Raw genomic sequence first — 13,029 nt, forward strand, 5'->3', positions numbered from 1 at the left:
GCAGACTTGTTTACAGAATGTCTCTGCGATTAAGCGTTTACCAACACTGGACGCATTTCGCGCATTAAGACTGCTGCTGCATTCCATAAAACATTCGTGAATGTTTATGTAAAATGCTACAGGAGGAACTCGATATCTATGATGATTTGGATCAATTCCAAGAAGCTGAAACGAAAGTAAGTGTATTTCCCCACTGAGTTGAACGAAATTAATTGGATTCGTCACTAGAAATGCAAAGAATTGGAAGCCTGGGAGGCGAAATACGACGCCGCAAAGCTAGAAATTGAAAGTTTGCAAGCGGAGAAAAAAGCACTTGCCAAGAAAATCAGGACAATGGAGGTAAATTTTCAAAATCTACTAGACACGGCAAAAGCAGAAATCAAGCGCAAGGACGCACAAATAACACAGCTGCGCAAGGAGTAAGTAGCTGGGGCGTAACTACAAGCTCAGTAATGCGTGATCTTTTATTGCTTCCTCTAATTATGTTCTGTTCCATAGGAAAGATGATATTTGCTTTAGGCGTAAGCAACCGCCCAAACTGGGGCTGCCCAAGTCTCAGATAACCTCTTCGACCGAATTGCAGCAACACCAGCAGTCGAAACGCTTTAAACGCAATGAAATGGCAGACAGAAAAACTGAAAACGAAATCGCATTCAACAAAAAGAACGACAACTGCGATGAAAAGGCAAAGACAAATGATAATCCAGAGGCGAAGCGATCCCAGGCAGTGCCACCTATTGGCCGGGATGGGAAGGAGAGAGAGAAATTCGAGAGGCAAGACAAACGGGATCGGCCCTTGTGCTCGAATCCCACAGCAAAGGTTCCGGCAATGCAGATGAGCAATACACACGACAGAGATCACGAAAAGCAGCGAGAAAGGCATCGAGATCGAGATAGAGATCGAGATCGCGCACGAGGCAGGAGTCGACGTCGCAGTCGCAGCCGCAGTCGTAGTCGCAGCCGAGAGCATTCTAAGAGCCGAAGTCAAAGACACAATTCTAGAAGCAAGGATCAAAGACGAAAACGTTCACGATCACGATCACAATATCGTTCACGTTCGCATTCGCGCTCGCGTTCCACTAACCAAACAAACAGCAAGAACAGGTAAGCTGAATAATTTCAAATAACAGATTAAATGGCAATATTTACCTGCTTCTAAAGACACCTATCCCACTTAAAGTAAAAGTAACAGCTGCCGAGAAACCGAGAGAGGACCCAATGCCAAGTGCACAGCCCAAAGCAAGAGTAACAAACATGAGACGATGGATGCACTCTTTGGCAGCACGCCCACACAAAAGAGTCCATCAAATGATGGCAACCGCAGCGTAGATAGTCTAAAGGTGATTGAAAATCTATTAGCCAATGCTTCCCCGTCTACACCAATAGAGCTATACACCCCGCAAAGCCAAATTGAAGCCAAAGAAGAGCAACAAACTCACGAGCTAATTGGAAAAGAAAAGCAACTGTTGGTGGAAGACATTAATAATTATTTCGAGAGCAATGTTGAGAGGATAAAGCAAGTAGTCAAACAGGTGCCAAGACAGCATATTCTAGTTAATGAAGCGGACTCAAAACTAATGGAAAGCTCTGCAGAATCTAAAATGAACACGGAGGAATTAGTAAATGACACAGACAAACAACCAAATAAAAATGCGAGAAAATATGCCGAAAAGGAAGCGAAAATCAAAACACCCCGACAAAAAGAATCGATAGCCGGAATCAAGGTTGTAAAAGAAAAGCCAAATAGTGTAAAGATACTGGATGATATACTAGTGAATGATACAGCTATCCATCAGCGCATACCAGGCTTGGATTTTATAGGCAGAGAGCAGGAACGAGAATCCGATACAAAAAATGCCATGGACAACGAGCACATCCCCTGCTTGGACCTTATAACCGGAGAGCAGAAACGAGTTTTCGATACTGATAATGCCATGGACAACGAGCACATTCCCGACATGGACCTAATCAATGGCAAGGAAAAATTAAATGAAATGGATAAAGCACGAGCAAGTAAACTTATTGGATTAGATTTGAAGAAGGATGAAATGATGGAAGTGATTGAAGGAAACGAACACAAACATGCTTCCAGCCTGGGTTCAGGCGATCAGGCAAACTCAACTAATGTGAATGATGCACAGGGCTTAAATTCTGAAGAGGTTGTAGTGGAATATGTGGATACGAAATCTGATGACAGATTAACGGTCTTGGGAATTTCAGTTGAAAATGGAAGTTCGATAGCAGAGGCTACGAATGATCAAGAATTCAATGCGGACTTAGACTCGCCAAAAGGCGAAAGTGTCAAAAAGAAGAAGAAAAAACGTGGAAAGACAAAGTTAGATAATGGACTTCAAAGGACGATAGCAGAAGAGGTGGACACTATAAGTAGAGCTAAACCTATTGCCAATATAGTCTCACAAATTAAACATGACCTGAATGGTGAAGAGGGAGTTTTAAAACATGTGGATACAGAAATGCGTAAAGCCACATCCGATAACGACGCTTCAGGGGAAACAGATTTATCAAAAGAGGAAGAAATGCCGGATCTCGTATTAGGTGTTGAAGAACTGACAAGTGAAGCAACTGACAGTAAAATGACTCCAAAGAGCGGTGATAATCAGAAAACTGAAAATCGTATCATAGCTAAGCTCGATGTGGAGTCAAATGAAGCCGTTAAACAAGACTGTGTAACTGCTGCGCAATTAAAAAGCAATACAAATGAATCCTTAGTGACATTTAAAACAGAAGTTGTTAAAACGAACACAACAAATTGTGACAATACGCTTGAGCAAGCAAAAGCTATCTGTCATCCAGAAAGCCGACAAAATATGGAGACTACAGTAAACGAGTCCACTACGAGCCCGGAGCAAAATCCTTGTCAATTGGCTTACGCGCTGCTGGCCGAGGAGAATTTAAAGACGCCCAAGCGGCCAGCGCGCAGCATGGATAGCATACAAATAATTGAGGACATACGCTTGCCCATCAAGATGGACATTGAGAACATTGCCGTCAAAGTGGATGGCTCGAACAAGGAACAGAACCATACAGAAGACCCCAGCTCAAATATGGGAGAAGCTGCGCCGGCAGCGTTTGAGTCGGAGAATTCGCAGCTGGAGTTTATTGCTGACAATCAGAATGATAGTAAGTCGGGAACGATTGTTACTCTCAACAGGACAATTACACCGAAGCTCACAGTTGGGATGGCCTCTGTCATGTACGCTCAGCCTGACTCTACAAAAATAGACCACATTGAAGACGACGCTACACTCGAGGCGGCGATGAATGAGCTGATACCGGTTAAACCGCTGGAAAGCTATCCGAATTTGTGCCTAGAAACGGACACCATCGAGATGGCATTGAAGCAGCTGCATCAGACGTCGCGTCAAGGTGAGGACCCACCAGACGAAGCGGCTGTCACGTCCACATCGATGAAGGGTGGACAAACGCCCAAGCAGGATATAATTCAAATCCTTATGCAATCCCCAATGCAAGAGACGGCGGAGCACAGCCCGCTAAAACAGAAAAACGGAAAGAAACAGATCGGAGAACGAAAGATTAGAAAACGGAAATCGCCAAGCAGCGAAAATGTAGACAGTCTCACACCAGATCAACTTGCGCAAACGCCGCTGAAGAAACGCACAAAAGATGAAGACAACGAACACAAAATAAATAATGCCGATCCATCTATACCGCCAACGCCACCAGAGGTAGCAACGACAGCGGAGCCCTCGCAGCTGAGTGTGACCATCGATGAAACCTGCTATGCGAGCAGCCTGGACCAGAGTCAGAGTCTCAACAGCAGCGACTCACTCCTGGTGACCAAACGCTGCTCGTTAGGAAATAGCGACTATCAGTTCGAGCGGCTCAACGATGAGGTGGTACTCCGTGTGACACGACGTCGACGACGCCGTCCACCAGCAGTAACAGCTATAATCAATGACACTTAAGACCTATGTATACACATATTGAACTGTTCACATCAGTAAGATATCTGGCTATATGCTTACTTAAGCTATGGATGTAAATACATAAATGCCTATGTAACTACGGAGGAACGTTAAATAATAATTTATACATAGATTATAAAACTTGTGATTTTAGATAATAAATAATATTTTAATTAATGAACTGCTTAACAAAATTATATAAAATTTTATAAAATAATAGTGTTTCAATTAAACAATTTAATAACTACATATATTACATATTGAATATTAGAATTTTTTCTATGCCATTTTCTCATTGAAGTTATTTAAATAAATTATTAAATAAAATCTCTGGTTAGTGATAAAACTAAAATTCGAAATTTAAAATTCGATAAATCGTGCTATCGTATTTGAGTATTTGTATCTACGTACAAGAGTACATTTTGGTCGCAAATTATCGATAGCAAAATGTAAGCAATTGTGCGCTGTTTGATTATTTCAAATGTCTTGACAGCTGATAAAAACAACTGTAAACTAGTTCCTTGGTAAGTTTTGTGCTATAAAATATCGTGTACATTTTGATAATAATTATCAATAACAAGATTAAACACAATCAATATCAATCATTATAAACTCTTGACAGTTGTGCATAAGTAAAAAGTATGCGGTTCATCTCCCTAGAAATGGGTCACAGTTAGGCCTGCTTTTCCTTCTCCTCGCCTAGCAGCAAACGCCGCACTGCACGGAGCTTGAAAATGGGTACCGACAGCAGTGCGCCGATGCAGGCGCCAATCCAATATACGATGATGTGCTCCAGATTGCTGTGGCCCCGGCAGCCCCATTTAAGAGCCGTGGCCAGCACCGGATTAAAGTAGCCGCCGGAGAAGTTAAAGGCTGCAAGCAGGGCATAATTAAAAGCGTAAACTTTTTGAGAGGACATGGCGGCAACTGGAAGCCACATTGCAAGCGGGCGGGCACTTACCTGCCACCACAAGGCTGGTTCCGATGAAGGAGTCAATGTAACTACTAAACTTCGGCTCCTGCACGCTAATGGTCTTAGATGCGAGGCGGCACAGCAACGTGGCCACGCCCTCAATAGCAGCACCCACATAGGGACTGACCTGCAAGTCGGCATTGCACTCCTCGAAGGCGCGCCCCTTGTGCGTTTCGGCAAACTCCAGCCACCAGAAGACCTGCACAATGCGATACACACAGCAGCCGCCCATCAGCTCCGCCCAGGTGCGCAGCGCCATTTCCTTGAAACTGGTGCGTCCCTCCAGCACGTCCTCCATGTGAGTGTACGGGCAGGCGGAGGCGTCGCCCCACACCTTGCCCCACCAGATAGTCAGTAGAAACAGAAAGATGGCATAGGTGGCCACACCAAAATTGTCAGCCACTGCCAGCGAAATCCATGAATCACGTATTTAGTTCCGGCCGCTCTACGCCACTTACCGATGATCAGCTCAAAGCAGCAGGCGCACAACTCCGCCGCGGCGATCGCCTCGTTCATCAGCACCGGCACAAGACCGTCCTGGCTGAGCAGGCGCTGACTCACTCGCCGCGCAATCTGCGCTGCAGTGCAGCAGCCGACCATGAAGCCGGCGCTTATGCCCAGCGATGTCAACGACATGCTGCCCAAACTCTTTCTAAAAACGGGAACTAATATTGCTAATATTATTATTATTAAGTAAATATTACTATTTATTTATTTATCCGTCGGTCCGTCTTGCTGTCTGTTCGTTCCCACTGTCGCACTGACGGCGCCTACTAGGAAAATTGGAAAATGCATTTTCCGGTACGCCAGAAATTATGTTATGTCATTGGGGGCGTGAAATGCTTAAATTCTGATTTTCGCGTGAGTTAATTCTATATTATTATAAAGATTGATATATCAATTTCTTAAGTTCCGTTAAATTTTGAGGTATTCGAAGTCGGTAACACCCGACTTTTTTGAGTTACATTTTTCGATATTTCAAGAAGGCTCCAGTCGAGACTGCTCGACTAGGATATACCCTGAACCCTCTAAGCTGATATTCTACTCATTCTGCACATCTTTTATGCACACGCGCATCCACACACACGTACAATCAGTCGCTCTGCTGACTGCGCAGTAAGCAGCTACTGCGCTTGGATTGCGCTGCAGTGTGGGCAATATTATGAGAATTTATTAGTTGACTATATTCTCTTGTAGAAGGATTTTATTTATGAAAGGACGAAGGGGGCGTGGATTCAAAAATCTGTAAATTACAAAATCTTTGTATTCATCAAATGCATATACACAGTACATGAAGTCTCTAGGTCCAAAACTGATCAATTTAGGCAGAATTAACAAAATCAATTTTTCGATTATTCTCGATAAAAATCTGTCGGATGAGTTATCGACAAAACAAGATCAGCTTGTACTGCGTATGGTATACACGAGTATGCATTCAGCGAGTATGCATTTCAGCTCTCTACCTCTTATAACTTCTGAGATCGACGCACTCATACGGACGGGCGAACGGACAGACGGACAGGGCTATATCGACTCAGCTCATAGTCCTGACCGAGAATATACATATATACTTTATGGGGTCAAAACCAGTATATCCTGATTTCCCATTTTCAATGAGTTCATGGTATAAAAATCCTATTCAAACAATGTTTTTAAAAATAATTGTTAAATTCAAATTAGTTTTCGCTTTTAATACGTTTGAATTTAATAATAATAATAATAAAAAAAAAAACTATTTTAAATGTAAAATTATTATATTTTTAATTTCATATCCAAGTTGGCTTTACTGTATGGATGGATTTTCATTTAAATTATTTTACAAAACCAAATGAATTCGTTTTCTCCAAATTAAACTAAAATTTATATATAAATTTTCAGTGTTTTTATTGTGCCTGTTTTTTAATTTGTTTCGTTTTTTCTGCATATATAAATTTATAGTAAATGTATATAGTGTCATTTTATTTACATGCTGCACTGTGAGAAATTTTGGTAAATATAATTACGCACACATACACAGATTTTAAAAAGTATTTTCGAATTCAGCAGCACGCCAAAATCGTGCTAAAAATATTTGCAGCTTGTTAAACACATCGAACGGAATAACAAATTGTCACGAAACATCAATCTATTGTATTTTGCTTAAAACATTGATTAGCTGAACTGTTATTTAATCTTTTATTCGGCTGTTGATATTTTAAATATAATTCGATTATATTCGCAGCTTCCTTTGCGTCAAAAACTTTTAAATCAGTCACCATACTTTATTATTATTAATAAAAGCTATAACTTTAGCAAACTACATACTATGTAAATTTGTGTGCTGTAACTGACCAAAAGAGACCCGCGCCCACGCGATCGTAGAAGCAACGAGCTATGCGCCGTTGTCGACTCGTACTGAGGAATAATAGTTTTGAACGCGCTGGGTTGTGTCGCTCATCATTGGATCTATTATTAAACAATGCTCAGTGCTCAGTGTATGCTCTTCTTATAAGAATTCCAAGCACGTAGCTAATGTGTGGGCTCTCAAAAGCTCAGCTAAGAGATTGAGTGTGTAACTATTTCAAGCTTCGATTTATTAGCCAACCATGTCTTTCTACTTACTTTTGAGCTTTTCATATATGGTGACAGTTATATTTGGAAATTGAATAGTCGTGTAAAAATATCGATAACTATTTTTAATATTATGTTAACAGCGCCAAATTGAGTGAGGAGTACCAATGTGCGTGAGCTTAACAGCGAGCAATACTGTTTATCTAACAACCACACAACAAGTGAGTTCTTATTTTTATATAAACACAAATATAAAATTTAGCGATTTAATAATATAGAATTTATGTTTTGCAGTGCTGCAACGCTTGTATAGTGCACAATGTCTCAAATTTCCCGTATCATATTGTGTGTTCAAAAGCCGACACTATGCAACAAAACAAAATCCAACGTCAACAACAACAAATGCCGGGAGATCCTCGACTTTGGGAGCTGCCTTTACTGATTGGCGACCCATATATCGGTTACCCTTAATACGACTAGTAGCTGCATTTAATCGCCTTAAAGTCTATCAGGCAATTGTAACTGCGGCTGGAACACCGCTCATTCTTGCTTTGCAACATGCGGGTCACGTCTCGGGTGAGGCGCTAGGGATTTATGCAGCCATTGGCGTCTCCGGTCTGATGACACTCTCGCTGGGCAGCTATGTGACCTCAAACATAATTGGCTTCATCTACATCAACAATCAGGAGGATCAGTTGAAGCTTGCCTACGTAGACTTCTGGGGCCGACGCAAAGAATCGCTCGTCGATATAGAGGATCTGCTGCCAGATTGGGAGCCAAAGAGCAGGCGACGTTTAGGCTTCTATCAGCCCATCTGCCTGCGCACCGATGAGAAGCAGCGCTACAAGCTTCTGCATCGTTTCGGAGTTGTAACAGACCCTCTTCTATTCGAGGGTCTCTTCGGACTATGATGCGAATCGTGTGTAAATGATTATTGTTATTGGCCCGTTTCAACTATAAAAATGTGTATATATAAATAATTTAATAGCTACAAAGCAAAAATTTATACGAATATCGAGTATTGTAAGCCAAATTATTACGGCACTTACTAATGCAAAGATTCATACGTACGTACTAAAAGTACAAATTCAGATGCTACATAAAAACTACAAACAAGTCTAATGCTTCTGCTAGTGCTTTGTACTAAATGAGAAAGTATTCTCTCCAGGATACGCCTCATCCAATTATAGACTCATGCTGTTGTCCGTGGGAGGATGTGCAATTGTCGCTTGGGTTCAGAGCGGATCGACTGCTGCCCAAGGCAATAGCCTCGCCAACCTATGGAGAAACATGTATATGAGTATGGGTCCCATATAGAGAAACATAACATGGGTTAACCCACCGTGTCGGGCAGCTTCTTGTGAAAGGTTTCTGGCAGCAGAAACGATAAAAGACCTGCGGCCATTGAAATTGCCCCGAATAATAGCAAAGGCAACGGCTCGTAGTAGCTTCCCTAAAATGGATAATAGTATTCATTATTTAACCGCAATAAAGTTTTTCGCTAGTAATAGTTGAACACAAACCAACAAGGGCACAAAGGGCGCCAGCATGGCACCGAAACGTGCAAATGTGGACATTACGCCCACTCCCCCGCTGCGTATGACCTGAAAGAGAATGAAAAGAGGAAATGATCAACTGAGCCGTAAATATCTGAATATTGATTATTTCTCACCGTAGGCATCATTTCCGCCGTATACGTGTAAATGACGGCAAACGACGAGGTAATGCCCAGTTTGCCCGTCAGAAAGAGCGTTACGATCAGCCAATTGGCACCTGTGGAGCAAGGAGATATATGTACTTAATTATGAAAATCTGTGAAGCGCATTTGTTATGAGGATAAAACTAAATAGATAAATAGACAAATAAAATATAAAGTATTTGCTTCTTTAGCTTACTGAAATACAGTCAAAACTCTTGAACGAACACTTGAATAATACTTCATTTTCGAATTGGTTTTAAATGATCTAACCCAAATATTTGAAGTTTTGTAAAAGTCAATGAGAATTATTCGCTCATAGAGGTCTCACTCTATAAATTATACATTTTCAAGGGTTTCTTTACGTTTCTGTTTATCGTCACAAACTGTGCAGGCATGTAAGGAGGGTTCAGAATAGTATATATTATTAGTATACATACATACAAATATGTATATAGTCTTATATGATAGTTGATGGCATACCCGTCGTCAGATAACCGCTAGCTGCGCACGTGACGGCGCAGAGCAGCAGCGAGCCGGACAAAGCCAGACGACGTCCGAGTTTACGTAGGCACAACTATTTTGGGTGCGACAATTAAAGAAAGACCGAGAGTATATAAATAGGCATGATTTTTGATGCGAGTATATGTACGGCATATATAGTAGAACACATCGATAACGTACCCATGCCAAGCTATAGCCGGGTATCTCGATCAGGCAGACCAGTGCGAAATTCAAATATTTGTTGCCACTGAGGTTGGTCGAGTTCAGCGAGAGTCCATAGAAGACAATAGCGTTGACAGCCCTAGGGAATGCATATGCGATTAGAGGGATAGCTCGCATCTGATAGGAATAAATATTACCATATGAACAGCAGGATAACGTAGCGTCCAACCAGCTTTCTGGAGCTAAACACCTGCTTCACGGATGGCCAGATCTCGCGTTGCTTTTGCTGCTTCTGCAATCGCTCGTGCTTATCGGAGCTGCTGTCCGTGGCATCAAGCTGCTGCTGCTTCAAGCTGGCCATCAGCTCCAGGGAGAGCTCGCGCTGATTAACGTGCGCCGCCCGTCTTATGATGTTGCCCGCTTTGACGTGCTCGTTGCGCGCCAGCAGCCAGCGCACCGACTCCGGCACCAGCCAGAAGTAAACGACGAAGAACAGCGGCGGCACAGAGAGCGCGTACTGCAGAACCTGCCAATTGGACAACAACCAGGCAGCGAGGCCCAGGAGCGCCTCGCCCACCGCATAGAAGTAGTTGAGCACAATGGAGGTCATTTCGCGTTTGCGTGGCCCCACCATTTCCACGCCTATGATGAAGGCCAGTGGATAGACACCGGATGTGCCCACTGCATTAAGCAAGGCGAAGACCAGGAAGCTGGAGTAGTCCCAGGCCAGGGCCTGGCCAATGCCCGTCAAGCCCATAAAAATGGTGCAGAAGAGAAAGATCAGCTTCCGTCCGAATCTGTAGAGTCAATGTGTCAAATGTGTGAAACGGAAGCGGGATTAACTAATGAGTACCAACGACCCCAACGCCGCTGCCGCTAATCAGCACGACCTCAAATGAGTTGCTCTAAAACAACTGCTACTACAACTACTTTTTAGTAACGGGAAATTCCCTAGCCATGACTCACCGATCGGCTAGATAGCCAAAGAGGGCTGTGCCGATCACCAGCCCGGCGAAGTGGGTGGTGCCGACGAAGGCCAGCTTCCAGGCGTTCTCCTTGCACGTCAGCTGCCAGTCCTGGACAATGGTGTACTCGCCAGTGTCGTAGACGAACTGCTGGCAGCGTTGCGTCTGCTGGGGCAGAAACCATGAGGCGTTGCACGTGTCCCACTGATGGAGGAGGCTAGCATTTGCCGCAAAGCGCACACACGGGTCTCTGGGCGTGAAATGGCCGTGCTTGTCTCTGGTGCCCGGAATGGCCACGTCCAGCCAATCGGTCTGGTAATACGGCTGTTTGTTCACCTCACATTCCTCGATGCGGCAGCGATACTTCGGCGTGCCGGCCGTAAATACATACGACAGACTGTTCGCGGCCGCAAAGAGCACCGGCAGACAGATGAGCAAATAGTTCACTCTCTGGTACCGCCCGAACTCGCCAATTTGGCTGAGTATCTCGTCGAAGTCCATCGCAGCGTCTGATTGTGCCATTCTCAACACGATGTCGATGTTTGTCGATTGTTTGTCGATTTTTCGAAATGGCCAACGTACTTTTCTAGAGTTTAACGTGACTTGTGCGAAAAAGAAATCCAGTTACTTTCGTGATTCGCCGCCGACGGTCACGTGTGCGTTTGTCCCGTATTTCACTCTTTACTCAAATAAATATAGACACAGCGTGAAGTGTTTTTGGCTCTAGTGATGAACTCTGCAATGAGAGAACGTTGAGGAATCTGTATTGTGTACAAAAAATCAAAAACTAACAAATTGCCCTTCGGACGTGCACTGAATTGCAATGCAATGGTGAGAGAAACGGCACCAAGTCAAAACTGGATATTTCTGTAATGTGGTTGGCAACACTATCAAGCACACTGCACTGATTGTCTAATGCCCGTTTACAAAGGGGCAGAGAGAGCTTATAGGTGAGCGTGTGTGTGCGTGTGTGTGCGTGTGTGTGCGGGCTTGATGGGCATCCCCAGCTGAACGTATGACGCCGCCGCACAAGCAAAAGGCTCTCTCTTTTCCCCCTTTCTAGGCTCTATTGCGTATTCGTATTGTTGATACTTGATGTAGTAAATTGATTTTAGTGTTAACTTTGCTAACAGTTAAAGTTCTCATCTGTTAATTATTTTGTTTATATAGACATTATGACATTTTAAATTGCCTATTTGAACTGGATAGTATTATTTATTAATTACTTGCTTTTTTTATCGGAATATCTGGTTTATTTGTTGAAGCTTGCAGTTAGTTAATTAATGGTGTTAATATTGATAACACTAGTTTTACTTGTTATCTGTCAATTCTTTTGTTTAAATAGATATCAAGAGGTTTTAAAATGCATTTATGAATTAAAAATGATTTTTAAAATAATATTTGATCACTGAACAAGCCTTAGATACATACATATGTGTGTATATGTATTAATTTAATGTATGTATATTCGTGAGCGCCTTTCCTTGGCGCCAGAGCAATTACTGGAATATATTCTTGTTTGATTGGGAATCCGGTCTGAGATCTGATCCATCTATGCTTGTTTAAGTTGCATGTTAAGGCGCATGCAATTGTGGCCAATTGATACAAATTGTTGCATGTTGCTACAGTGGCTGTTTGTAACTAACGTTTCACGGCATCTTCAATTGACGTAATCTATACCGGTTGCTGCTTTAGAGATCTTATAACGGAGCACCGCCAATGACTGAATCAATGAATCGATTGATCAACAATGCATTACTCTAGGGGTATCTTATTTTCACTCGTTTAACTTTTCATTATTTACGACGGAATCGTATTATTTGCCAATTCAGCGTATTTATAATGTATGGACTTCATGGGAACTTTAGCGGTTTGTGCTATTAAATGTAGCCTTGATGGATTTCAAAGGTTATCTGCATGCCGAGTCTGCATTAGCCGGTGATAAGCTGATTGCGCTTTGCAAGCCTGTTGGAATTATCTTATCGTCCAGAATACGCTGCACTCGTTTGCCATCAGGAAATTCTCTCCCAATAACGGCAAACAGAAGTTTTCCCTGAAACACTTGTCAGCTGTTTACGCTACCTGTAGCCGTTACTTGTTTAGGGCACAACTGTTGACAATAATGTACCGCACGATGCTACGCTTGGCAATGCACTGAAATGTCTAAAACGATTCACCAACATCGCAGTGCTGTGGACGATAGCTTCGCCTTGCATGTGTATTAGTAAGTTT

The 13,029-nt window shown here is 42.7% G+C and overlaps 4 protein-coding genes across 14 annotated transcripts; 2 read left to right on the top strand and 2 right to left on the bottom strand.

The window, feature by feature from the left end:
* The first annotated feature begins 17 nt into the window (after window positions 1-17).
* Window positions 18-4,141, top strand: FLASH (FLICE-associated huge protein). The gene is made up of 4 exons (XM_018012897.2): window positions 18-176; window positions 229-419; window positions 499-1,104; window positions 1,181-4,141. Exons 1-4 carry the CDS (start codon window positions 114-116, stop codon window positions 3,945-3,947), a joined length of 3,627 nt encoding a protein of 1,208 aa, XP_017868386.1. The 5' UTR covers window positions 18-113; the 3' UTR covers window positions 3,948-4,141.
* Window positions 4,096-7,394, bottom strand: AQP (aquaporin). 6 transcript variants are annotated; one of them, XM_089471623.1, is made up of 4 exons: window positions 7,252-7,394; window positions 5,379-5,585; window positions 4,909-5,322; window positions 4,096-4,820 (listed from the first exon to the last, which is right to left on the bottom strand). In XM_089471623.1, exons 2-4 carry the CDS (start codon window positions 5,554-5,556, stop codon window positions 4,621-4,623), a joined length of 792 nt encoding a protein of 263 aa, XP_089327749.1. In that variant the 5' UTR covers window positions 5,557-5,585; window positions 7,252-7,394; the 3' UTR covers window positions 4,096-4,620. The 6 variants fall into 6 exon arrangements, with proteins under 6 accessions (XP_089327749.1, XP_017868391.1, XP_089327750.1 ...); XM_018012902.2 differs by having other exon boundaries at window positions 5,379-5,572; window positions 7,252-7,382; XM_089471624.1 differs by having other exon boundaries at window positions 7,225-7,379.
* On the top strand, window positions 6,711-8,476 carry LOC108617189 (transmembrane protein 186). Of its 2 annotated transcripts, none has more exons than XM_089471627.1 (3): window positions 6,711-6,909; window positions 7,614-7,691; window positions 7,749-8,476. In XM_089471627.1, exons 2-3 carry the CDS (start codon window positions 7,638-7,640, stop codon window positions 8,379-8,381), a joined length of 687 nt encoding a protein of 228 aa, XP_089327753.1. In that variant the 5' UTR covers window positions 6,711-6,909; window positions 7,614-7,637; the 3' UTR covers window positions 8,382-8,476. The 2 variants fall into 2 exon arrangements, with proteins under 2 accessions (XP_089327753.1, XP_017868392.1); XM_018012903.2 differs by having other exon boundaries at window positions 7,765-8,476.
* Window positions 8,419-13,028, bottom strand: LOC108617186 (organic cation transporter protein). Of its 5 annotated transcripts, none has more exons than XM_089471616.1 (10): window positions 12,880-13,028; window positions 10,799-11,533; window positions 10,030-10,629; window positions 9,851-9,971; window positions 9,650-9,743; window positions 9,532-9,552; window positions 9,143-9,243; window positions 8,994-9,074; window positions 8,813-8,923; window positions 8,419-8,748 (listed from the first exon to the last, which is right to left on the bottom strand). In XM_089471616.1, exons 2-10 carry the CDS (start codon window positions 11,317-11,319, stop codon window positions 8,647-8,649), a joined length of 1,752 nt encoding a protein of 583 aa, XP_089327742.1. In that variant the 5' UTR covers window positions 11,320-11,533; window positions 12,880-13,028; the 3' UTR covers window positions 8,419-8,646. The 5 variants fall into 5 exon arrangements, with proteins under 5 accessions (XP_089327742.1, XP_089327744.1, XP_089327745.1 ...); XM_089471618.1 differs by lacking the exon at window positions 12,880-13,028 and adding an exon at window positions 12,229-12,808; XM_089471619.1 differs by lacking the exon at window positions 12,880-13,028 and adding an exon at window positions 12,024-12,207.
* Between the last annotated feature and the right edge of the window lies 1 nt (window position 13,029).

The sequence above is a fragment of the Drosophila arizonae genome, chromosome 5 (assembly GCF_054131065.1).
Source record: "Drosophila arizonae isolate 15081-1271.41 chromosome 5, UAZ_ARI_1.0, whole genome shotgun sequence".
Taxonomy (NCBI): domain Eukaryota; kingdom Metazoa; phylum Arthropoda; class Insecta; order Diptera; family Drosophilidae; genus Drosophila; species Drosophila arizonae.